This window comes from Mauremys reevesii, linkage group 24 (assembly GCF_016161935.1).
Source record: "Mauremys reevesii isolate NIE-2019 linkage group 24, ASM1616193v1, whole genome shotgun sequence".
NCBI lineage: Eukaryota > Metazoa > Chordata > Testudines > Geoemydidae > Mauremys > Mauremys reevesii.
Genome location: NC_052646.1, coordinates 13818472 through 13845236, shown reverse-complemented (window position 1 = coordinate 13845236; position 26765 = coordinate 13818472). Strand labels below are relative to the sequence as shown.

At 49.8% G+C, this 26765-nt stretch overlaps 1 protein-coding gene across 1 annotated transcript in view; it reads right to left on the bottom strand.

Annotated features, from left to right (window-relative positions):
• Positions 1-470: 470 nt before the first annotated feature.
• The window catches only part of LOC120390529 (IgGFc-binding protein-like), a 197424-nt gene continuing 171129 nt past the window's right edge, over positions 471-26765 (bottom strand). The window contains exons 55-64 of the mRNA XM_039513258.1: positions 26270-26598; positions 14174-14747; positions 12447-13045; positions 9878-10442; positions 8202-8797; positions 7471-8041; positions 7080-7279; positions 4975-5349; positions 2499-2785; positions 471-829 (exon numbers count right to left, since the gene is read on the bottom strand). Of these exons, the coding sequence (XP_039369192.1) occupies positions 820-829; positions 2499-2785; positions 4975-5349; positions 7080-7279; positions 7471-8041; positions 8202-8797; positions 9878-10442; positions 12447-13045; positions 14174-14747; positions 26270-26598 (4106 nt within the window). The 3' untranslated portion in view covers positions 471-819. The remainder of the gene's footprint in view (positions 830-2498; positions 2786-4974; positions 5350-7079; positions 7280-7470; positions 8042-8201; positions 8798-9877; positions 10443-12446; positions 13046-14173; positions 14748-26269; positions 26599-26765) is intronic.

Sequence of the window (26765 nt, the reverse complement as noted above, 5' to 3'; positions counted from 1 at the left end):
CTGATACCACCTTGGACAAGAGATCGAGCTGAATTTGTGAACTGGCTGCTTCTTCTATGGGTAACAGCTAAGACTTCCCCTTATCTTCCTTCATGGGGAAAATTGGCCTGATTCTCCTCTCCTCACCGCTGTGTAAGTCAGGAATGACCTTAGAATGATGCCGGTGTAAAGGAGCCCCCAGTTAGCCTCCTGGCGAGTGATCAGAAGGCGTGGGCTGACCTTTCTGTGACGGTGAGGAAAGCCAGAGGGGATGGGGATGATTTGTGGGCATGACCCGCGTGTGGGTCTCGGGGGAAGAGCAGGTTAGGAAAGGCATCGCCTATTACACAGTGCTGACATAGAGGGAGATTGTGGTTAGGCACCTTCGCCCATAGTCCCTGCAGTGTATCAGCAGCAGGCCTAGGCCCAGATTCCCAATTCCCCAGCCCTCTTTACACCACTGAGAAGGGAGACAAATAGCCTGAGTCGCATTATGCTGAGACTCCTTTATTCCACTTTGGCAGCATAAAGAGGCCTTAAAGGGTGGTGTGAAAGGACTGTAGCACAGTTAGATCCAAGTGGAACACGAAAGTCAGTTCCCGAGGCGTGCCAGAGCCGGCTGCTTCAGACACACCTTTGCAAACGTCTCTATTGACAAGTCCAGATGAGATTTTCCGTCATGCACCCGGCACCACTGAACTCATCCACGCTGCAGGGAGAGCCCTACGGGAAGGAACACGTTTGTGCGCTAAGCTATGACCTGTTACTGAGTAACCGGCCAGCCCAGTCCACGTCCAGGGAAGGGAAATGGGGTGGGGTTCACTGAAGCTCAGGAGGCTTTTAAAGATCACTAGGAGAGAAAGAGAAAGACAAAAATTAGTCCCTCCTGCTGGGTCACAGAGTGGATCGAGATTGACAGCACTTTGCATCCAACTGCCTCAAAATATTTGATGAGGCTCCCTCCAGCAAACAGGAATGAAATCCAGGGTCATCGAGAACCCCAGAGTCCTTACAATGACTGAGAGCATCTGCCCCAGCCCCGCACCTTGCTCTGGGGCCATAAAGGTGACACAAGAAGAATTGCCCCAGGGAAGGAGCAGTGTAGGGCTGGCAGGGGCAGACGTGTGCTGTCCACCTCAAAAGCCCCAGTGTATGGGTCATGCCAGGGATGGGGCGAGAGGGGTAGTATTCACAGTCTGCGGCCCTGCAGCAATTCTGGGCTGATCCAGGCTATGAAGCAGCCCTGTTATAAACCAAAGCAGCCCGTGGCTTCTCTAATATATGCCAGGGGCTGAAGCAGAAGCAGAGCAAAGGAGGCACAGAACAGAATCAGAGCCATTGTCTTTACGCCAACAAAAGTGGAACTGCAGGTAGCCATGGCCAGTGGTTTCCATATCACAGGTGCTGCGTGGGGGCAGGGGGTTCCTAGTTGCCAGCTCTGAAAGTTCCTTCTGGGATTCAAGGGTATGTCTACACTGCAATTGGGAGGGGTGACTGCAGCATGGGTAGGGCTATCTGAGCTAGCTTTGATCAGGATGGTGGCACCGGCTAGCTGTCTGACCACTAGCCTGTCTCTGACCCTAGATAGGTGCTCGAGCAGTTAGTCCAGGCTGTTTTTACAGTCACTGCCATTTTTAGCAAGCTAAGTCGACCCAAGCCAGCTCAGGTACACGTAAATGAGCTGCAGTAACACCTGATTGCAGTGTAGACATACCCTAAGAGTCAATCTGGGGTCTTTCCTTCTTGGGCACCAATGCCAGCATGACACCAACAGACGCCTGTCCTCAGTGGGCTGGATCAAACCTGGGATCTCTGGAGTTTAGTGCATGAGCTTCTACTGCATTAGCTAAAAGCCACATGGCCCTTAGCTAAGGCTGTAGAGCAGACTCATTAATCTCTCTCTAAGTGGTCCTGGTGCCACTAGATGGGACAGAGCACCACACCCAGGAGGTGTGTGGGTTACACCAGCAGTACAGGTTCATCAAGGCTGGCTTCACCGTCGGGGAACCAGTTCAACCCTATTGGATACAGGGGGGTTGCACAGGCACGAGTGGTTGGAACAAGAACAGGACCATCTCACTCTTTCAGGGCCGCATTGGATCTACAGGGCCAACGGGAGGAACTGCAATTTTGTAGGGCTGGTTGAAATTTTGCCGTCAAAGCTGTCGTGCCAACAGACAACCAACAAGGTTTTCACTTTAAACGATCATTTTCAAGGAGAGCATCAGCTTTCCTTGAACATTTTTGACTTTTTTCATCCAAAAATCATTAGTGGATCCTCCAGCACTGAACATTCTGTAATCAAGCCTGGATGCTTTTCTAAAAGATCTGCTCTAACAGGGATTCTTTCAAGGCAGGTCTCTGGCCTGTGTTACACAGGTGGCAGGACTAGATGATCACAATGGCCCCTCTTGGCCTTGGAATGTATGGAATCTATGAACCAAGCCAACCACATGATCACACCTGTGGAGAGTGAATAGCCAGGCTGTCTATAAGCAGCCCTCTGAAGAGCCACTTACCCTCTTGAGAGTTTTCGTGCCCTCCAAGCTTCAAAGACGTCCGTGATGTTCCCCACAACCTGCCCGCTGCGCAGCCGCAGGTCGTCGGAGATGTCGCCATTGAAGTTCCCGCAAGGTGCACACAGCTTGTTAGCCAGGCTCTCGCTGACTGTCACCGTCACCTCCCCGCTCAGGCTGAACAGAATCTTTATTCTAGAGCCCTGGACAATCATGATGGTGCCCTGAGACTCACTTACAGACAAGGTTTCGGATACATTCACTGGGAGCTGCTTTTGGTGCCCTCTCACCTGGAAGGAACAGACAAGGAGGTCAGAGAAAAGCTGGGCGCCATGGGAGGGAGTGAGACAGAGCTAGGCTATGGACCCCAGGACAAGGCAATGGCGTCTGGAATCGCTGGGTCAGATTTTGCTCTCAAACAAGTGTAAAACCTGAGTAAATCCATTGCAGTCAGGGGAGTAACTCTGGATTGAGACTGATGTAACTGGGAGCAGGGTCTGCCCCTCCACTCTGGGAGATGAGCCTATCTCTTTCCCATTCTCCTTCTCCTCATTGCATGGTGTGACTAAGGGAGTCGTCTCTCCTTTTTTCTGACCCTAACATGGTCTTCGTTAGCTCACGTTTCCGTAATTAGTGGCATTGTTTCTATTGCAACAGCACCTGGAATCCCAGGGGTGGTTCAGGACCTCTTTGTGCCAAGGGCTGTCAAACACAGACCAAAAGTACAGTCTCCACCCCAACGAGCTTACAGCCGAATGCTTCATTTTCAGTAAGAAGAAATGTGGGTCAGATCTAATCATATTGACTGTGAAGGGCAGTAAATTGGGGCCATCACTCAACTGAGGCAGAGAGACCCAGCCCAGAACAACTATTCGACTGGTTCTCAGGAAACCTGGGTTCTGTGCATGGCTCTCTTACTGACTTCCTGTGTGGTGTTGGTCCATGTATCCTTTATCTCCCTTTGTGTCTATTTAGTTGTATGCTCTGTGTGATAGAGACGCTGAGCTCAGGGGAGCAGGGACTGTCTCTCGCTGTGTCTGGGCAGTGCCCGGCACAATGGGGCCCTGATCTCAGGGGGGCAGGGGCTGTCTCTTTCTGTGTCTGGGCAGTGCCCAGCACAATGGGGCCCTGATCACAGTTGGGGCCCCGTTATGCTGCCATACTTGGGTGTCCTGATTTCCAGTTTCTCACCCCCCTACTTTAACAGAAATAATAATAATAACTGGTACAGAGAATATAAAGCTCCCTCGGAACATATTTCTTCAGTCATTAGAACCAAACTCAAAGCAGGTTTGTTTTAAAGTCTGTAAATACACAGATTAGAGCTGGAGGGGGGTGGAATGGTTTTCCAGTATTGCCACAAGTTTTTGAGAGTTTGAAATTTTTCCTCATCCTGAATCAGTATGGAAAGTCTTCAATATTTTCACGAATCAAAAACCTTAATTTTTGTTTGTTTGTTTCGGGTCAATCGAAATGTTTTGTTTCAGTAAAGTTGTGTCATTTCTATTTTGACTTTTTCCTTTTAACTTTGTTTTTAGAATAATTCGTTTAAAATTTGAAATACAAAGTTATTCTGAAATGGAAAACCATTGAAATGTTTCATTTTAAGCATCTGGAAACTCCTTTTTCAGAGTTTTTTCCCACTTAGGAGCTTTGTCAAACCCAAGCTTGTTTCACAAAAAGTTTTGGGTTCAATGAACAGGCATCTTTTGTCCAAAAAACGATTTGTCAAAAATCCTGCCCATAACACAGATATGCATTTTTCATCCTTGTTTCTGGCTGAGACCAGGACTAGATCTACTCAAATCATCATCGTCCTGATCCACAGATCTCACACGATTTACAAAGGTGAGTGTCAACATTCTGTTAACATTCATCCCAGTGGTCGTGTGGTTAAATATCCTGGTGAAGGTCTTTTGCTCACCACAGCTTCCTACAGCTACTGCAGGTGAGACTGCTGGCATGTCGGGAACAGCCTTGCTATTAGTGGCAGTGCAAACTCACCATTAGAGGAGGAGGTTAGGGTCTCCCATCTCTGTGTGGTGCTTAATTCACTGGCTAGATGAGTAGGCTAAAATTCAGAATGCATGGGTTTTAGTCCCACCACTGGGAGAGGAGTGGGGTCTAGTGGATTACAGGAGGAGTGAGCTGGGAGCCAGGACTCCTGGGTTCTTGCTCTTGAAAGGGAATAGGGTCTAGTGGGTTTGACTGGGGGGCTGGGAGTTTGGCTTGATCTGTGGCTCTGAGAGAGAAGTAGGGTCTAATAGGAGTGAGCTGGAAGCCAGGACTCTTGGGTTCTATCCCTGGGTCTAGAGGTTAGAGCAGGGTCCTAACAGGAATCATGCACTCTATTCCTAACTCAGTCACTGACTCACCATATGACTTTGGGCAGATCACTTCCCTTCAATAAAGCAGGGATCTTAACAGTGACTCACCCCTCCCCCTTGGTTTAGGGTGTGCTAACCCAGCCTCCTCTTACCCAAATCTCCTTTTTCTTATTGACATGGATCAGACCCTCCTCGAAGAAAACGGAGATGCCATCAGGAACGGCCACGCCACCTTCTCTGAATACACTGACCACCATCTGGAACCAGGGGAGGTCGCCCCTTTCGCAGAGGGAAGACACCTCGTAGGGCCCATCAAGGAGGACTTCCCTCTCGACACCATCAAAGGAGTTGAACCATATTCCTCGGGCCAGCGTGCACCGGCCCACCTGCTTCACGCAGCTGCGCACCCCATTCCTGAGCATGCATTTCTCCTCTTCGGAACAGTTTGTTTCTTCACAGATGACCTCGCCCGAAGCGTGGCAGGTGCATTTCTTGGAACAGTTGCTGGAGACAAAGCTCTCCCCGGCCTTCAGGGAAATACCCAGACAAACAACTTTGTTAAGTGAATGCAAAAGGAATCACACCTCCGCAGGAGGGACTGGAAGCAGCAATATATAGAGCTATGGGAAAGCCCCGCCGTGAGAGGATCAACGGAGAGAAGATGTCAAAGAACTTCCAGAAGCAATAGCTCAGCAAGGCTGATCACAGAGAGAAAGAGCAGGTGGATACAGCAGAGATAAAGAAAGCAAGGTGTGGGATTGACCGGTCTCCACACTGAGGTCTAATAACACCAAGCCCCAACACCTAGCAACATCCCCTGCCCAAGGGCTGACAACAAGGGGGGCGGCTGCAGTGCTAATTTTCATGTGAAAGGCAGATTTGCCAACCAGAAATTAGGCTTAGTCCCACCAACACTTTTCTTTACACACAGTCGATGCTCTTGTTTCCCAGGAGCCAGACTGGAGGGGAAGAGCCTCATATTTCACTCGCTGCCCACCTGAACTAAGGCTGGATCAGAACTGGTCCCCTGGAGGGGACAGGCCCCATCTCTCATTCCCCATCCACCTAAGCCAACCAATCCCCCCACCCTGGGCTGGATCAGAGTCAGATGCCCCTAGAAGAAGAAAGGCCCTGTGTCCCATTTCCCCAACCCACTAAGCAGGCAGTCCCTCTGACCTGGGGCTGGCTCAGAGCTGGCACCCCTAGAAAAGCGAGGCCCTGTGTCCCATCCCCTGTCCCCCTAAGCCAGCCAGTCCTCCTAGCCTGGGTCTGGATCAGAGTTAAACCCCCTGGAGGGGAAAGACCCGTTTCCCTACTTTACACTTGCCCAGTCTCCAACGTGCTGGACAGTTTCATTCCCTCATGGTATTTCCTTCCAACTCTGTTTTACAATCTCCTGCAAACAAGCTTCATCTCAATACCTGGCTATCTGGATACCTGTCTGATCTGAGCCCATGCTCAGCACTTTCTGGGAATCACGTTACATCCCAGGTTACTGGTCAGTTCCTTAGATCAAGCCACCGAGGCTGCTTAGTGAGGTCCATAAACTGTGAGCATCGTTGCTCAAGTCTGCCCTGCATGAGCAATTACACAGAACCAATTAAACTCTCAAAGACCTGACACCCCCATGGGATACTCTGAGCTCAGTGTAAAGCTGGGAAAAGATCTTCTGGGAGCAGCCTTTACTTTGGTTATTCCAAAGCCCTGTCCTGGAATATAGAAGACCATCACTGTTCTCAGTGGTGGCAGATGGCAGAACAAGAAGCAATGGTCTCAAGTTGCAGTGCGGGAGGTCTACGTTGGATATTAGGAAAAAACTATTTCACTAGGAGGGTGGTGAAGCACTGGAATGGGTTACCTAGGGAGGTTGTAGAATCTCCATCCTTAGAGGTTTTTAAGGCCTGGCTTGACAAAGCCCTGGCTGGGATGATTTAGTTGGTGTTAGTCCTGCTTTGAGCAAGGGGTTGGACTAGATGACCTCTTGAGGTCTCATCCAACCCTGATCTTCTATGATTCTATGATCCCTGTAATAGAAATGGTGGGCCCCACATTTTATATGCACAGCTGCCATTGACTGCAGTGGAAGTCACATGGGTGACCCTGAGGGCAAGATTTGGTTCTAGGTTTTAGGTATAGCCTCATAGTAGGATACAGGACATGCCACTATATAGTCACTCTAACCCTCATTGGGAATCCCATTGCCAGAGGAGAATGGCAGAATCTGGGAGAACAGACGGACCAATAACCCAGCACCCACCTTGATGTAGCGTCCATTGTGCACACAGCCACACCTGTCCATGGAGACGCATGCCTCCCCATCGGACACGTATTCTGGATCACACCAGCAGCCTTCAAAGCACTTCCCGGTGCACTGGGCAGGGGCAAACAAGCTGGCACAGGTGAAATCGCAGGATCTGGTACACAGCTCGTAGTGGCTGTTAGCTGGGCAGGCAAGGGCTGGAGGGACAGAAGTAAATTACAACCATCACAGACAGAAAGCCAAGTTAAGCTGAGGTCTCCCACCTAAATAAACAGAAGCTCCTACTTAGCCCAGAAGTCTGAGAGGCATTGTGGAGGTTGGATAGCACAAGAACCACAGCAGCTATGGGTTAATGAAGTACAGATTGTAGATTGTCCTATTGACTTACGGCAGAAGGAGGCCGTTCTCCAGGTCTCGATCTTGACCCCAGCTGCCTGGCACGTGGCCACATAGGCCTGCAGGCTCTGGCAGAGGGTCTCTCCCCTTCCGTTGGTGGCACACATGTCATAGAGACAGTGGTTGAAGTACTGAACAGGACTGACTATTGAGTGACAGTCTCTAAAGGGACCCAAGTTGGCTGTGATCAGCCCACAGGAGCTCTCAGTCTGGTACGGCGCTGTCTGGGCTGCATCACAGATGGGGCACTTCTCACCACAGCCATCAGAGCATATGGCATCCTCAATAGGCACCTTCCAGAAGGCGACAAATTGATCCACACTCTGGGTACTCTTCACATCGGGCAGCAGGAAATCATCATTCTTGTCATCGTTAAAGTTGCCACACAAGCCGCACACATGTCCCTTATAAGTGCTGGGGATGGACAGTAGGAGGTTAGAGGCAGTGTCGTAAAAGACTTCAAGGCCAGAGGCTGATTGGACAATGATGTTGTTCCCCTCTTGGTTGATCCAAAGTTTCCCATCGTCCATAGTCAGTGGTAGGGTGTAGAGCTCACCACCCACCTGTGCCAATGAGAGAGAAATTCACCCGTCACTAGTGGGGACTCAGCAGTGGTGTCCTGGTTTTACACACACACACACACACACACACACACACACACACACACACACACACACACACACCATTAGTGCTATGTAAGACTAATCGCAAACAGGGACTTACCACAACCGTCCACTTCCTCCCCTTCTCTATGGTGATGGTGTAATCATGCAGGGACACCACCACCGTCCTTGTCACAGCCATGTGGCCACTGCCAGGGCTCTCATTCTCCACCACCACGGAGAAGTTTCCCAGTCCAGAGTCTCTGCTGCACACCTTGGCTAAGGTGTAAGTGCAGGAGCCCTGGAAGTCAAAGGCCCGTCCGTCAAAGGAGATGTAGTGAGGTCCGCTGGATGCGACGCATGTTCCATATCCTTTGGCATGGCAGCCCAGGACTCCGTTCTTCACCCTGCACTCCTCATTGGCTCCACAGGAGGCCTCCTGGCACTCAACGATCCCATTGTCTTTGCACAGGCAGCGTTTCTGGCAGGAGGCGCTGGGGTAGAACTCCTCTCCCTTCTTGTAATACATGGCCTGGTGCACACAACCACACTGCGCGACGGGGATGCACTTGTCACCACTCAGGGTGAATCCAGCATCACAGAAACACCCTTCAGCACAGGGTTTCTCACACCGATCTAGAGCCCACAGGTTGTTGCAGTTGGAAGGGCAGCTGATTCCACAGAGTTCGTAGTGAGAGTTAAGGGGGCAGGTGGGTCCTGAAGAAAAAGATCAGAGAGAATTTGAATTTCTGTGAGCGGAGAAATGTGGTTGAACTAACAGGTCATCTTGGTCAATGTTGTTGAAAGTCTCTTTCTTTTCACATCCTTTAGGATATGGTTAGAGCAGGGGTCTGGGAATCAGGACTCCTGGTCCTAGTTTCATCCCTGGGAAAAGTATAGTCTAGTGATTAAATTAGGGGAGTGGCCATCAGGACTCTTGGGTTCTATTCCCATCTGTTGGATAAGGGGTCACCTCTTGACTAGAATAGTGGGAATCTGCATTCATGCATTATGTTGCAAGCAGGAGGGCTCAGAACTCCTGGGTTCTTTTCCTAGCTCTGCCACCTATTTATGGAGGACACCTTTGGCCAAATAATTTGCCAGCTCTTTTCCTAATTTTCCCAGCCAATCAAATGGGGAAAACAATACTTACCTATCTCACAGTGACTTACAAGACTTAATGAATGTTATAAAATGTTTCTACTTCTCTAAATGCCAAAGTATTAATTCAATTTACTCTGGAAAGGCAAAGTGTAAGGCTTGGTCTACACTAAAGACTTATGTCAGTATAAGTACATCACTCAGGGATGTGGAAAATCCACACCCACACAGTTATACTGACCAAACTCCTGGTGTGGACAGTGCTATGGCGACAGGAGGGCTTGTCCATCTATCAAGGAGGTGGATTAACTACGCCAATGGGAGAAGCTCTCCTGTTGGCACAGGCTGTGTCTTCACTAAGTGCTACAGCGGCACAGCTGCATCTGTGAAGCTGCAGCTCTGTAAATGTAGACAAGCCATGAAAACACCAGGAACAGAAAAGATGAGCTCTAAGAGAAAGTTTACAATCTAGACATTAAGTAACATGACACCGAATGAAAAAAATATTTCAGGGACAAAAATTTGAATTGCATGTTGGAAATGTCTAGGTCTAGAATCTGTAACAAAGATATCGCACACTGTAAATTAAAACTCAGAACTGGGTGGGTGAACAATTCTGACCCCACCCTGCAGAGGGCGCTGGTGCACATGTGAAGTAGCCAGTCCCTAAAGCAGGGTCCCACAGGCGACACTTACTGCAGAATGAGGCCGATCTCCACTGCCCTATCTGGATGCCCCTGGCCTGGCAGGCTGTCACATAGGCACTGATTGCGCTGCACAGAGTGTCACGATGACCCTTGTACTGGCAGGTGTCAAAGACACAATCATCAAAGAAGGGAGCTGGGTCGATGGCCCCGTGGCACTGTCTGAATGTCTCGTTCTGTTGGGTGAGGACTCCACAGTACTGGTCTCCCTTGTAGGTTTGTTTCTGAGCCTCGCTGCAGAATGAACAGTCCCCAGTGCAGCTAGACGAGCACCCTGGGATGTCACCAACCTTCCAGCTGTCGGCGAACTGAATCTCATCAGATGTCTGAGTTCCATTCTTCATGGTCAGATCGTCGCTGGGGTCCTGATTGGCATTGCCACAGAGTCCGCAGACTGCGTTGGCGTACGTATTGGGTATGATGACCCTGGCGTACCTGTACCAGTCAAAGCTCACTCTCAGGTCGAAATCAGTCTGGATAAAGCCATGGACTCCACTGATGTAGGCCTTGAACTTGTGCTGATGGGAGAAGGGCAGGGCCACAAAGACACCATTGACCTGGAAAACATACAGTAGAGATTGTCAAGGATTTCACTCAGTGCATTCAAGATGAAATAATTCCATTTCCACGGAGCAGCCATGGATGGTCTGGCTCCAGAATGTATATTTCTGAACTGGGTGGAGGGTAACCCAGTGCATTAATATTTCATCCCATTGCCCCCTACTATAGCCCTTTCCTTTTCTAAAGCTCCTTCTATCCAAGGAGTGCTACGCAGTTGAAGCATTAAAGACTAGAGCTGGGTGGAAAATCTCACACAAATAATGTACTTGCTCATAAATTCAGTTTTCGTTGACCAGAAACGATTTCTATATTTGATAAAAATTGGAGGGACAGTTGTGGTGGGGAAAAAAATTCAGGCCGGATGCACAAGGGGCCATATGCAGGAGCAGTTTCCTTTATAACCTTTAGCCCAGTTATTAGAACACTCACTCGGGATGTGGCAGACCTGGGTTCAATTCCTACCACTGCCTGATACGGAGCAGGATTGAACTTTGGTCTCACAGTTAGCACCTACTGTTGAAGCTGTTCTACTTTGTATAACTAACTAGTCAATGGAGCAGGAATTTGAATGTGGGTCTCCCCCTGCCCCAGCTGAGTGCTTAACAGCCGGGTATAGAATCATTCTTATTCTTGCTCTCTGGGCCAGGGACTAGTCATGTATTTTATATAAAGTGGAACAGCTTCAAGAGGAGAGGCTGAGGGCATATCTACACTATGGGCGCTATGTGCTGCTGATGTGTCAAGGTCCAGACATGTCCTATGTTGATGGAAGGGGTTTTTCCAATGGAGGTAGGTAATCCAGCTCCCTGAGCAGTGATAGCTACGTTGATGGAAGAATTCTTCTCTCAACCTAGCTGTGTCTACACCAGGGGTTAGATTGGCTTAACTACAGTGCTGGGGGGGGGGGGATTTTTCACACCCCTGTAAGATATAGCTTAAATTGATCTAAATTTTAAGCATAGCCCTGCCCCAGAATATCCCATAGTCCAGTAGCTAGGGAACTCTACAGCATATTCAAATTCCTTCTCCACATCAGACAGAAGGAGGAATGGAATCCAGGTCTTCCACATCCCAGGTGAGTGCTCACCCACTGGCCTAAAGGGAGTCATTAGCACCGCTGGTGACTGCATGAACCTAGCCAATCATTTCCTTGGCTTTTTATTGCCCAGAAACAAAACAAAAAGTTTCCTTTCAGGTGGAACAGAATTTTTGTCAATATTTTCAGAACTGGCAGTGTATCAAAGAACCAGTTATTTGCATAGCTCTACTCACAATTGCCTTGTGACATGAAAAGATCTTATTACCCTCTTGAGAGTTGGGGAAATAGGCCAGGTCTACCCTGTAATCTTACATTGGTATAACTACGTTACTCCGGTGTGTGAAAAATCCACCCCCTGAACAACGCAGTTACACTGACCTAACCCCGCGGGGTGTAGACAATGTTATGTCAATGGGAGGACTTCTCATGTCAACATAGCCACTGCCTCTTGGGGAGCTGGAATAACTACGCCGACAGGAGAAGCTTTCCCATCAGTGTAGTAGCGTCTTCACGAAGCGCTACAGCGGTGCAGCTGCATCGGTGCAGTGTTTTAAATGTAGACCTGCTCATAGAGGTACAAAGGTAGGAAGCGACTTGCCCTAGGTTATTAAGACGGTCAGGGGCAGAGAGAGGAATAATCCTAAATGTCTGAATCCCAGCACAAACCACTTCCCCGGAGTAGAATGCTGGAGCTTTAGTTCTTAGCACCGTCTGCTCAAACCCACTAGCCCCCACAGCTGTGATAGAACCTAGGAATCCTGGCTCCCAGCCCGCCCTGCTCCAACCACTAGACCCCACTTCCCTTACAGAGCCAAGGATGGAATCCAGGAGTCCTGGTTCCCACCCCCCTGCTCCAACCACTAGACCCCACTCTCTCCCAGAGCTAAGAAGACAACAAAGAGCCCAGACAAGAGATCACTGAAATGACTTCCTGTGTTCCCCAGTGATCCTGCATCCCTACCTGGATCTTGCGTGGATGCTCCTGGCTCAAGCTGATGGTCATGTTGTAGACCTCTAAGGTCACTGTTTTGGTGAAGGACATTGCCTTGCTGCCTCCGTTGTTGTTCTCCACTTTGACATTGAACGGGGTGAGTGTGGGGTCCTCGGAGCAGAGAGCCGCAAACTGGTAGATGCAGGTGCCCACAAAATCATACTTTTTCCCATCAAAGGTGGTGTAGTGAGGGTCTCCAGTACCTATGCAGGTGGAGTAGCTGATCGCATGGCAGCCACGGATCCCATTGACCACGGAGCATCTTTCTTTGGCCTTGCAACTGGTCTTCCTGCAAACCACTGTGCCCACGCTGGGGTCACACCTGCACCGAGACTGGCAGTTCTCATCGTCCCAGAACTCCTCATTGGGTTTGTAGTAGCGGCCGTTGTAGTCACAGCCGCAGCTCGCCAGGGGGATGCATTTGTCAGTGCTGAGGACGTAACCGTCATTACACTGGCAGGTCTCCACACAGGGCTCCTGGCAGGAGGAGGGGGCAGTTCGGTCAGAGCAGCTGGCTGGGCAGGCGTTCCCACAGGCCTCATAGTGGCTGTTCTCAGGGCAGGGCAGGGCTGGGACAGGGTTGGAAAGGGGAGATTTAAAAATACAGGAAATAAATGAAACAACCTGCCTAGATGCAGTGAGATCTACAGACAAATTCTTACACGCAGTGCGTTATCCACCCTGCATGAAACAGCCAAAAGGAAAAGGACGCTGGAATTAACTTCTGCATTCAGGAACCAAAAGGCCATATATGTCTGCAGCCAAATCTCACAGGCCATGAGTCAATCAGGGTCAGCGCTTGGGTATAAAGAACACTTAGGTCTGCAGGGAGTGCTAGGTAAGAGTACTCTCCCTTGAGTTAGCGCTGACCTTAATGGCACAGTGTGGAGCTAGGGGGTGCCATTCTGCAAATAAAGGAGACGGATCTGATTAGGAAGTGCTCTCCACTTGTGTCCATGCTGACTCCAATGCCCCAGTGTTGCACTAGTGGTCACTGTGCTTCAGGGAGTGGGGTGGAAGGCTCAGTAGGGGATGCTCACTCCTTGGAATCACTGCTGACTCCAATTCTCAAGGGTGACACTAGGGGGCGTTGTACTGCAAGGAGCGGAGTAGGGAACTCAATAGGTGGTGCTCAGAGTCAGCGTTGATCCCTATGCCCAAGAAACCCAGCCATTCACAACCCTATGCTCAGGTCATTCACCATCCCTTCCACCGACAGAGTGAACAGATGGGCTACTGGAACTGAGCTGAAACCAGATTTACCATTTCATGGGAAATATCAAGATTTTGGATTTTCTTCTGTTCCAAAAGGAAACGGAAATGAAATTCCTGTCCCAGACATTGTTGCAAGTCAATTGAAGTGTTTTATTTTGATAAAATCAAAACACTACTTTCTGATTTCAATCTTATAAAACTTTTTAAAAATGTTTTGTGTCTAAAAATAATTAAATTTGTTGTCAACAGTTGTTTCAAAATGAAAAATTGAAATGTTCCATTCTGAAATATTACTGACACACTTTGTCTCACACTTCTTGAAATTAAATTTTGTCAAAATCTGAACTTTTTTCTAAAATTTTGAATTTGACAAGAATGGCATTTTTCCTCAAAACTCCGGAGGAATGAAAAACGTCCAGGTTTCTCTACTGACTAGCCCAATCATGCCCATGTCAGTAAGGACACCAAGCTGTCAGACTCACCGCAGCCAGATGGCATCCTCCAGTCATAGACGGTGGCCCCATGGTCTCTGCAGCTTGCTGCATAGGCCTCCAGCGCCTGGCACAAGATTCTCGTAGCGCCCCTGTTCAGACACACGTCATAGACGCAGCTATCAAAGAACTCACTGGAGTTCACTCTGGAGTGACACTCTCTGAAGGGCCCTCCCGGGGCTTTGCTGATCAACCCACAGTGACTGTCGCCCCCGTACAGCTTCCTTGTGCTCTCATCACATGTCAGGCAGTTCTCTTGGCAGGAATCCCAGCAAAAAGGATCCTGGTCTTGGACTTTCCAACTAGCAGCCCAGCCCACGATGGAGGAGACTCTGGTGCCGCTGGCTGATGTCATGTCATCTTCAGGGTTCTGGTTGAAGTTCCCACATAGGCCACACGTGGCCCCATAATAGCTGCTGGGGAGGTTGATCACCAGATGCCAGTCCCAGTTGTATGCCACATGGAGACCAAAGTCCGTCTGCAGGATGGCGCGGAAGCCGCTCTGGTACACTCTGATTTTACCCTCTGACAGTGTCACTGGGAGACTGGTGATCACGCCGTTTAGCTAGAGACAAGGACAGGATGGGGTGTTATTGCTCTGTCATCCTAACTTGTTCTCATTGAATATGTCACCTCACCACTCATTTCGACTGTACCTCATTGTCACTCAAACCAGTAGCATGTACAATAAGGGGGCCAAATCCTTCATCATAAGAACATAAGAACGGCCATATTGGGTCAGACCAGGTCCATCTAGCCCAGTATCCTGTCTTCCGATAGTGGCCATTGCCAGGTGCCCCAGACGGAATTAACAGAACAGGTTATCATCAAGTGATCCATCCCCTGTCGCCCATTCCCAGCTTCTGGCAAACAGAGGCTAGGGACATCATCTCTGTTCATCCTGACTAATAGCCATCACTTTTTACCCATTCCTTACTCAGGAAGAACCAGTGAAATCAATGCAAGTTGGCTTGAATATGTTAAGAACAGGTTCAACAAACACCTGTCAAGGATGGTCTAGCTATACTTAATATTGCCTCAGCCTGGGAGATGCACTTAGATGACCTCTTGCGGTGCTTTCTGGACCTACATTTTTAGAATTCTGTATACAGTACTTATCTATCTACAATATCTACCTACAGTATCTGTCTATCTGCAGAATTCTCTATGTCTATCTATCCATCCACACTACCTTTTGATCTATTGACTAGTCACCTACAGAATCTAACCATTCATCCATCCATCAATCTAACCATTGATCTCTCTGTCCACATTATCTAGCTATATTATTTACCCACCCACAGTATCTATCTATAATATCTAATTATCTAGAGGTGTCTAATATACAACCCATCTGATATATTTGTATAGCCCACATGACACATTGGGAATCTCCAGAATCTAAGCTTTAATTTTTATTTTATTTATTTATTTATTGAATTGTTTGTTTGTTTAAAAAATTTTTTGGCCTTCATGGCTGCAAGGAAAACCTTCCAAATGTTCCCCAAGTGTGACTAGCTTGGCAACATCTGCCTGAGTCTGCAGAGAGCCTGAAACGATGACCCCCAGTGGCGTAAACTCCACTGCCCCTACTAAGCGGATCAGAGCATCAACTGTAAAGCTCATGAATAACACTTCAGAGACAACACTTGCTATTTATTCCCTGTGTGGCAAAAGTGCTTCCCTCACATAGAATTATAGAATCATAGGACTAGAAGGGACCTTGAAGGTCATCTGATCCCATAACTAATGGCAGGACTAAGTATTATCTAGACCATCCCTGACAGGTATTGGTCTAACCTGCTCTTAAAAATCTCTAATGATGGAAATTCCATAACCTCCCTAGGCAATTTATTCCGGTACTTAATCACCCGGACAGTTAGGAAGTTTTTTCCTATTGTCCAACCTAAACCACCCTTGTTTAAACCCATTGATTCTTGTCCTATCTTCAGATGTTAACGAGAACAATTTATCTCCCTCCTCTTTCTAACAGCCTTTTATGTACTTGAAAACTGTTACCATTGCCCCCACTCCCCCCCCCCCAGTATTCTCCTCACAGGACTTGTTTTCTAGACCTTTAATCATGTTTGTTACTCTTCTCTGGACTTTCTCCAATTTTCCACATCTTTCCTGAAATGTGGTGCTGAGAACGGACACAATACTCCAGTTGAGGCCTAATCAGTGCAGAGTAGAGTGTAAGGGTATGTCTACACTGGCAAATTTCTGCACAAGAAGTTATATCACTTTTATTAAAGTGCTGGAATTAATCCGCTGTTGTGTGTCCACACTGTGTTCCTTGTGATGGTGGAGCACATCCACATTAGCAGCTCTTGCAACGGCGAAGAGAGCAGTGCATTGTGGCAGCTATCCCACTGTGCAACTGGCTGCAGGGTGCTTTGGGAAGGGTTTGCAATGCCTCATGGGGCAGGCACAGCATCACATGATGCAGGTTTCCCAATCCCATTGCTCCATGGGCATCCTACTACATTGCCAGCTGCTTTTCAACTGAAGGGGGGTGGGACAGAGTGTGTGTGTGTGTGTGTGTGTGTGTATGGAGGGGGAAAAGACAGCACAGGCGCCAACTCTGTGGGTGCTCTGGGGCTGGACCACCCACGGGAAAAAATTGGTGGGTGCACAGCACCCACTGGCAGCTCCCTGCCCTCCTGCCCAGGTCACCTCTGCCTCCGCTCCGCCTCCTCCCCTGAGTGCGCCGCGTGCCCGCTTTTTCCCCCTAGCTCCCAGCGCTTGCGCTGCGAAGCAGCTATTTCACGCGGCTGGGAGGGAGGGGGAGGAGGGGGAATACGGCATGCTGGGGGAAGAGGCGGGACCGGGGCAGAGATTTGGGGAAGGGGTCCAATAGGGACAGGGAAGGGGCGGAGTTGGGGCGGGGGGGTGCGAGCACTGATTGGCGCTGGGGAAAGTTGGCACCTATGAGAGAGTGTGTTTTGGGGGACAGAGAGTGTGTCAGCATGTTGTCTTGTAAGTTCAGACAGCAGCAGGAAGCAACCAGTCCTGAGGCAGGGAGAGGGGGAAACCCCTACATCAGTCCTCGCCTCCCTCCCCAGCTCTCTGCACAGCAATCTCTCTCTCTCTCTCTCTCTCTCTCTCTCTCTCTCACACACACACACACACACACACACACACTCCGGCTTCTGTGTTCAACAGCACGAGCATTCCATGTTAATGGTTTGCTTGGTGTCTCTGAGCAGATCGGCACAGCACGCAAGGGCTGTCAGAAACGGAGCTTTGAAAAGGGAGGGGCGCATGTCTCCAGGGCAGCCGAGTTCAAAACAATGAGCAGAGCAGCCACTTGAGGGATTATGGGACATTTCTGGAGGTCAATTGATTGCTTTCTGCGCTGTAATGTGTTTACACTGCCAATACTGAAGCCTCTGCGCTTTAAGGCTTACGACTCTCGTTGAGGTGGTTTTTTTACAATGCTGCAAGTGAGGTGTTTCTGTGCATTGTGCCTTGGCAGTGTGTACACCTCAGGAGGTACACTGCAGAAAGCTTCTTTACTGCACAGTAACTTGCCAGTGTAGACAAGGCCTAAGAATTACTTCTTGTGTCTTGCTTACAACACTTCTGTTAATGCATCCCAGAATGTTTGCCTTTTTTTTGCAACAGTGAATCATGGCATGTACAAATGCATTGACAGAGGCATAGCATGCAAGTCACGGGAGGTGACAGTATCACTCTACTTGGCACTGGTTAGGCCTCAGCTGGAGTCCTGCATCCAATTTTGGTCACTGCTGTAGAGAAAGGATGTAGAGAAACTGGAAAGGATCCAAAGGTGAGTGACAAAGATGACCAAAGCGATGGAATGCAAGTCAGATGAGTAAGGCTACGTTTTAGTCACGGGTATTTTTAGTAAAAGTCATGGATAGGTCACGGGCAATAAACAAAAAGTCACGGCCCCCTGACCTGTGACTAAATCTTACCTGCTGGGAGGGGGGTGCTCCTCAAGACTGCTGCTGGGTGGGAGAGAGGCAGTGCGGGGTGACGTTTCAGCTGGGGTGGGGCAGCCCAGGCCCTGCTGCAGCTAGTGGCAGCCCAGGGCCCCCTGACGCTGGAGGTGGGGGTCGGCAGGGGGCCGCTCCAGGTGGAAGATGGCCAGGGCCGCTGCAACCGCTGGTCTGTGTGGGAGGTAGCACATTGCCCTGCTGCCGCTCCAGGAGTGGAGCAGCCCATGGCTGCCCCATCACCACCGTGGGTCCGGGTGGTGACAGCCTGCAGCCCCACCACTGCTGATCCGGGCAGGGGCGGCCTGGGGACCAGCTGCCTGGAGCTGCCAGACCAGCACCCGGTGCGGCTGGACCTGGGGCTTCCCCAGCTGCTGGGATCAGCTGCACCAGTCCTGCAAAATTCACGGAGGTCATGGAAAGTCACGGAAGCAATGACTTCTGTGACCTCCATGAATGATTTGCAGGCTTACATACGAGCAAAGACTGAAGGAACTGGGTATGTTTAGTTTGCAAAAGAGGGGATAAGATAACGGTCTTCAAATACTTGAAAGGCTGCCATAAAAGAGATGGAGAAAAGTTGTTCTTGCCATAGAGGGCAGGACAAGAGGCAATGGGTTCAAACTACAGCAGAGCAGATTTAAATTAAATCAGGACAAACTTCCTAAACAAAAGAAGAGCAGAACAATGGAACAGACTGCCTAGCAAAGGTTGTGGAAGCTCCTTCATAGGAAATTTTCAAAAGTTTTCCTCTGTCTTGGATGATTTAGACAGAACATGGCATCATGGCAGGGGGTTAGACTAGATGACGCTTGAGGTCCCTTCTAACTCTATGGTTCAATGATTCTATGTGTGGGATAAGCATCCCATCACACCTTGGTCATTTTAACAGATCAACTGGGGCAAGGACTGGGGCAGAAGCAGCTTATGTAGATAATTAGGGGTTGCTAAGAGAATGAGATACAAAGAAAAGGATGAAGGAGATTCACACAGACAGGTCAGGAAAAGAGAATCAGAAAAAGGAAAATGCAGAAAATAGAGGAAAAAAGGGCAGAAATATATCTGAGCCTCAAATGGAGCAGATTTTCTCACTGTAGAACGAGCAGAACAAGAAGGAAATGAATAATAAATACATAAATAAAAAGATTAGTTCTTTCTAGAGATGTGCAAATAATAGATTAGTAATTACAAAAAAATTAGGAAAAAAATTGTGTTAAACTGAAAAAAAATTCAATTTTTTTGGTGAAAAGTGGAAAGAAAATTGTTTCAGATCAAACTGTTTCAGTCCTATTTCAAGCATTTTTTAAAATATTTGAAATTTGAAAAAAAAATTAAAGGAAGCTTTGAAACAAAAGGTCATTTCAAATTAAAAAACTGAAAAAGACGGTTACTCACCTTTGTAACTGTTGTTCTTAAAGATGTGTTGCTCACATCCATTCCAATTAGGTGTGCATGCGCTGCATGCATGTTCGTCAGAAGATTTTTACCCTAGCAACACTTGGTGGGTTGGCTGGGTCGCCCCCTAGAGTGGTGCCGCCATGGCACCGAATATATACCCCTGCCGACCCAACGGCCCTTCAGTTCCTTCTTGCCGGCTACTCCAACAGAGGGGAAGGAGGGCGGGTTTGGAATGGATATGAGCAACACATCTTGAAGAGCAACAGTTACAAAGGTGAGTAATGGCTATGAGGAAAACTGTCTTCCAGGACAGGTATAGCAGTGAGCAGGTTGCTAGCAGCTCAAATGGGGTAGTCATAAGTCTGGTTAGAACCAGATTGAGGTCCCAGGTTGGGGCGGGGCGGTGTACTTGGGGGTATAAGTGCTCCAAGTCCTTGAGGAACCTAGAAACCATAGGGTGCGAGAACACGGAGCGGCCACTCTCCCCTGGGTGGAAGGTAGAGATGGCCGCCAAGTGCACCCTCAATGAAGATACCGCTAGGCCCGGCTGTTTGAGAGACCAGAGGTAGTCCAAGATGGAATGGATTGAGATCTCGGTGAGAGTAACACTATGCTTTTCGCACCAGCAAGAGACACGCTTCCACTTGGCCAGATATGTTAATTGAGTGGAAGGTTTCCTACTACCCAGGAGTACTTGTTGTACCGAGGCAGAGCAACGTAACTCGGACTGGCTTAACCAGGCAGCAGCCATGCTATGAGGTGAAGGGACTACAGGTCTGGGTGGTGAAGTCTGCCGTGGTCCTGAGTTATGAGGTCTGGGTGAAGAGGCAGGGGAATTGTGTTGGCTATCGACAGGTTGAGCAACATGGTATACCAGTGCTGTCTGGGCCATGCTGGAGCAATCATGATCAAGTGGGCTCTGTCCCTGCGGAGCTTTAGTAGGACCTTGTGAACCAGCGGGAAGGGTGGAAAGGCATAAAGCAGTTGGCTTGTCCACGGCATCAGAAAAGTGTCCGAGATCGAGCCCGTGGAGAGGCCTTGGAAGGAGCAGAACGTCTGGCATTTCCTGTTCTCGTGGGAAGCGAAGAGGTCTATGCGGGGAAAGCCACACTTCCGGAAAACAGAATGGATAACATCCGGACAAATCGACCACTCGTGAGACAGGAAGGATCTGCTGAGGCGATCCGCCAGAGTGTTCTGAACTCCTGGGAGAAAGGACGCTACCAGGTCTATCAAATGGGCTATGCAGAAGTCCCAGAGCAGGATGGCTTCCTGACAAAGAGGGGAGGACCGTGCCCCTCCCTGTTTATGTAATACATGGCCGTTGTGTTGTCCGTGAACACTGAGACACAACGGCCTTGTAAATGTTGTTGGAATGCCTGGCACACAAGGCGGTCTGCTCTCAGCTCTCAGACATTGATGTGCAAGGCCAGCTCCTGAGCTGACCAAAGGCCTTGAGTGCGAAGATGACTGAGGTCTCTGTCTAGGCGGAGAGTAAGGGCGGTGAGGCTGGGGACGGAAAGGCCTGCGCTGAGTTACCAGTGTGTGCATGCCGAGAGAGTGCATAATGACCCTGTTGTCCTTTAGGCTTTGCAGCCTAGGGTCAGTCTTTTCAGAAAACAGGCCTCGACCGTCGAAGGGCAAGTCCTGTATGGTGTGCCGTAGTTCCGGTGGGAGGCCTGACACCTGAAGCCAGGAAATATGTCTCATGGCAACTCCCGAGGCCAGAGTCCTGGCTGCGGAGTCAGCTGCATCCAGCGAGGCCTGGAGGGAAGTTCTCGACACTTTCTTCCCCTCCTCCAAGAGGGCAGCAAACTCTTGACGGGAGTCTTGAGGGACTAACTCGGTGAACTTGCCCACCGCCGCCCAGGTGTTATAGTAGCGGCTAAGCAGGGCGTGCTGGTTTGCCACCCGGAGCTGGAGGGCCCCTGCCGAGTATACCTTACGGCCCAGTAAGTCTATATGCCTAGCCTCCTTCGATTTTGGAGCCAGAGCTTGCTGGCCATGGCGTTCCCTCATTGACAGACTGTACGAAGAGGGAGCAGGGAGGAGGATGCACGTAGAGGGCAGCATGTACTTGCGCTCAACTCCCCTGGCAGTGGGCGGAATAGAGGCTGGAGACTGCCAGATGGTATCAGCATTGGCCTGGATCGTACAGATAAATGGTAAGGCCACTCTTGTGGGGGCATCAGCCGACAGAATATCCACCACCGGGTCCTCTATCTCCAGGACCTCCTACACCTGGAAATTCATATTGAGTGCCACACGTCTCAGGAGGTCCTGATGAGCCCTCAGGTCAATTGGAGGAGGGCCCGAGGAGGATATCTCCGCCACCCCTTCATCTGGAGAAGAGGAAGAGGAAAGGCCAGGGACAAGCGGGTCCTGCATGGACTCTTGCTCTTGGACAACCTCCTGCTCCAGTGGGATCTGGGGGTCTGGTGGCTGAACGGGAGCTTCCTCCATACCGGTAGGAGGGGGACGGCTGACAGTCGCCTCCGGCACCCGGTGCTCTGATGGAACAGAGTGAGATGGGACTGGAGGTACACCTTGGGCCTGGTGATACACCCAAGGCGTCCAGAATTACCACTGATGGGGGCCTTGATCTTGGGCCTGGGTCTCCTGGAACACTCTGGTGGGCACATCGGAGTCACGGTCCTGTGCATCGGTACTGTCCGCATGAGACGACACCGATGTGTGTCGAGATGGCCAAGGAGGGGCCAAAAAGCCCTGGGAAGAGTCTCCTTCTCTGATTGATCTTGCGCTGCGCGGCACCAGGGATTGGTACCGAGAGCCATACTGGTACCGGGAACGAATTTGGGACCTGCGACCGGAGCGGTGCCGGGAGGTCGACCGGGATCTCGAAGCTCGATGTCTGGAGCAGCTGCCAGAGTCACGGTTCCTGGAGCAGTGCCGGGAGCTGAATTGGTGCTGAGCATACTGGGCCGGCGAACGGGACGCTGATCGGTGCCGCGAGTGCGACCGGTAACGAGAAGGGGAGCGGTGCCGGGACTGCGAGCGGCGTCGGGACCGGGATCGGCGACAGGACCGAGAATGCTGGTGGGACCCCAATTGTGAACGGTGCCGCTCTGTGGTGCCGACAGAGGGTGGTCTCATCAGGGCAGGCTTGCCTATAGATTGTATGACCCGCACCGGTGGTGCCGGGGGTTGAGGCAGTGCAGACTCTGTCATCGCGATCAGCTCCCTCGCCGTGAAAAATGTCTCCAGCGTGGAGGGAATAGTGAGCTCAATCACGGCTCGAGCCGGGTAGCTTTCAGGCACCGGATTTGATGGCCCTTGCAGAACCGGAATCGATGGTGCCGACATTGTCAGTGCCGTGGCAGGTGTCGGTGCCGGTGCCGGGCGGTCCGACTTAGTCGGGTGCTCTGGCTGCGGTGCAGGTTGCACGGAAGCAGCAGGAGTCTTATGCCTCTTCACCCACGGGGAGAGGGAACCATGCCGAACAGACATCGGTGCCGGCGACAGTCAGTGCCAAGAGGCCTTAGCAGTACCGGTGCGATCCAGTGCCGAAGAAGTGCTTCTGCCTGCGGACTGTCCAGCGCTCAGTGCTGAGGGCGGAGGAGTAAGAGCTGCCTCCATCAGGAGCTGTTTGAGATGAAAGTCCCGCTCCTTTATCGTCCTCAGCTTCAAGGACGACTTGCGGATCCGGCATTTATCGGTGAGGTGGGATTCCCCGAGGCACTTAAGACAGGAGTCATGGGGATCTCCTGTTGGCATCGGCTTGTGACAGGCCGAGCACTGTTTGAAACCCGGTGAACCGGGCATGGGCCCCGGCACCGGGTGCGGGGAAGGGGCTAATCCCCGAACCTCTCTTAACTATATACACTATGTTATAGAACAAATAAACTAACTACAACTATAGAAATTTCAACTATATACACAAGAAATAACGAGAGAACTACGAGTAGCTAGGGAAGTGGAGATCAGCTAAGCTGCGCTCCACTGTTCCAACAACCGACATAAGAAGGAACTGAAGGGCCGTTGGGTCGGCAGGGGTATATATTTGGCGCTGTAGCAGGGTGGACCCTGCTCTGGCCCTGAAGAGGTTAAAAACAGCCCTGGGCAGGGGCCGAGGCTTGAGAAAGCAGCTTTTAAGCTGAACTGATTGGGAAGTGGCTGCAGCTGGGCCATGCCCCAATCAGGCCCAGCTGGCCCCTATAAGAGGCTATGAGCCAGAAGCCCAAGTCAGTCTCTCTCTGCTTTCAGAGAGAGAAGGGCCTGGCTGCAGGGAACTAGACCAGGCACCTGAGTGGAGCAGGGCTGGGGAAAGGCTGAGGAGCTGGGGAGCTCCAGCCTGGAAAGCCCCAGGCTGTGGCTTAGCATTGGGCTAGCAGGTACTGAGGGTTGCAGAGGGCAGCCCAGGGGTAGGCCAAGGCAGCAGGTCCAAACCCTCCTTGCCAGTGATGAGTTGGCTGATACTGCAGTCTGCCCCAGAACGTGGGGCTAGACAATGACTGGCAGTAGCCATATACTAAGGCAAGGTGGGGATAGAAGGTGGGGGTTCCCTGAGGAGGGGAAACCCAGAGAGAAAGGGGTTACTGCCAGGGGGCAGCACCCCATGTAAGAGGGCACCGGGTCCAGGGAGGGACACGGGGGCCAGAGGACAGGCGGATCACCGGCCTGCAGAGGGCGCTCCAGCGCTGGAACGAGCGAATTCCCGGAGTCACCAGCAGGAGGCGCCGCAGGGGTGAGTCCAACCCATCACAGGCGCCATGGCGGCGCCACTCTAGGGGGCAACCCAGGTGACCCACCAAGTGTTGCTAGGGTAAAAATCTTCCAACGAGCGTGCATGCGGCGCGCGCACACCTAATTGGAATCGATATGAGCAAGCACTCGAAGAAGAACATTTTATTTAAAAAATGTTGAAATAAAACCTTTCATTTTTTTTTCTCAGTCAAAATAAATCATTGAAACTGATCCAAATTCATGAAAGGTTTCAGTGCACAGAATCTGCATTTTTTGCCAAACAAATGTTTTGGATGAAAAATTTTGCCCAGCTCTGGTTAAGAACATAAGAACAGACATACTGAGTCTGACCAATGGTCCATCTTGCCAGATATCCTGTCTTCCAACAGTGAGCAATGCTAGGTGCTTGCAAGTGAATGAACAGATAGGAGCAATCATTGAGCGATCCATCTCATTGTCCACTCCCAGCTTTTGGTAGTCAGAGGCTAGGGATACCCAGAGCATGGGGTTGCATTCCTGACCATCTTGGCTAATAGTCATTGATGGATCTATACTCCAGGAACTTATCTATCTCTTTTTTGAGCCCCATTATCCTTTTGGCCATAATCCTCTGGCAATGAGTTCCACAGGTTGATTGTGCGCTGTGTGAAGAAGTATTTCCTTTTGTTTGTTTTAAACCTGCTGCCTATTAATTTCATTGGGTGACCTCTTGTACTTGTGTTATGTGAAGGAATAAACAATACTTCCTTATTCACTTTCTCCACACCATTCATGATTTTATAGCTCTCCATCATATGCCCCCTTAGTCACTTCTTTTCCAAGATGAAAAGTCCCAGTCTTTTTAATCACTCCTCATCTGGAATCTGTTCCATACTCTTAATCATTTTTGTTGCCCTTCTTTGTACCTTTTCCAATTCTCATATAACTCTTTGAGATGGGGTGTTCAGAACTGCATACAGTATTTAAGGTGTGGTTACTAAATAAAGACTATATTCTCCCTCTGATCTCTGTGCAAACCTCTGATAGGCCATTCTGCTGTGCATATTGGGGAGTATACAGTCCTCAATTTACACTGCGACACATGCACCATAACTAAATATAGAATTCAGCCCTCTACTGAGACCTGTGATCTATGCCACCTACTCCCATTGATTTCAATGGAGTCATGATTTCACCTCTATTATCTACCTAAAGAACACTCCTTTCTTTCTTGGTGACAGATTTCAGAGTGGTAGCCATGTTAGTCTGTATCAGCAAAAAGAACGAGGAGTCCTTGTGGCACCTTAGAGACTAACAAATGTATTTGAGCATAAGGTGAGCTATTATCAGCAGGAGAAAAAAACAGCTGTAGTGATAATCAGGATGGCCCATTTCCAACAGTTGACAAGACGGTGTGAATAACCTTAGGGTTAAAATTAGCATGGGTCATTATACAAAGTAAAAACTGTGTCCGCATGCTAATTTTTCCCCTACTGTTACTCACACCTTCCTGTCAACTATTGGAAATGGGCCATCCTGATTATCACTACAAACGTTTTTTTTTCTCCTGCTGATAATAATTAACCTAATAGCTCACCTTGATTAATTACTCTCGTTACAGTTGGTATGGCAACACCCATTTTTTCATGTTCTCTGTGTATATATATCTTCCTACTGTATTTTTCATTTCATGTATCCGATGAAGTGGGTTTTAGCCCATGAAAGCTTATGTTCAAATAAATTTGTTAATCTCTGTAAGGGTGTGGACTCACCCCTGTGGTGCCTCCTGCTGGTCGTCTCCTGGAATTAGCTCTCCAGCCGTTGGCACGCCCTCTGCAGGCCGGTGATCCACCTTACCTCACTCTGGCCCTGGTGTCCCTCCCAGAAGCCAGTGCCCCATTATCTGAAAACATCTTTCTTCCCATTTGCCTATGTCTTTCTCACATCCCCTGATTCTAGGATACCATTTGTGAGCGATAGAGACTCTGCCAAATCACTGTGTGTTATGAGTCCAAAAGGTGCAGTCCTGAAAACAGAGACTTACCCGGACTTTGCCAACTTCCCTCTTGTAGATGGAGATGTTGTACCCGTAGACATAGATGTTGGTCACTCGTAGAAAGGAGATGGCCTGGCTGCCCCTGTTATCATTCTTCTCATCAATGGTAAAGGGCTCCAGGGAGCGGTCGGTCCCACAGTACTTGGCGATGATGTAGGTGCAGGTGCCCTGGAAGTCAAACTTCAGGCCATCAAAGGTGTGATAATGCGGGTCCCCCCAGCCCCAGCAAGTTCCCATGTAGTCGGGAACACACGTCGCGTGGCCATCCTGTGTCTTGCACATCTCCTTGGTCCGGCATTTCAGGGTTTGGCAGGTTTCTGAAAGGAGAAAGCCCAGTTACATCAACAGAGTGGGGGACTCAAGTCAAGTGTCTAGGCCAGGGGAGCAAGATCTGCCATGGGCACAGCATTCATGCAGAACCAACTGAACCAATCAAGGCATGCTGAGGATACTCAACAGAGCTTGGCTTGCTGCAAGCTCTGGT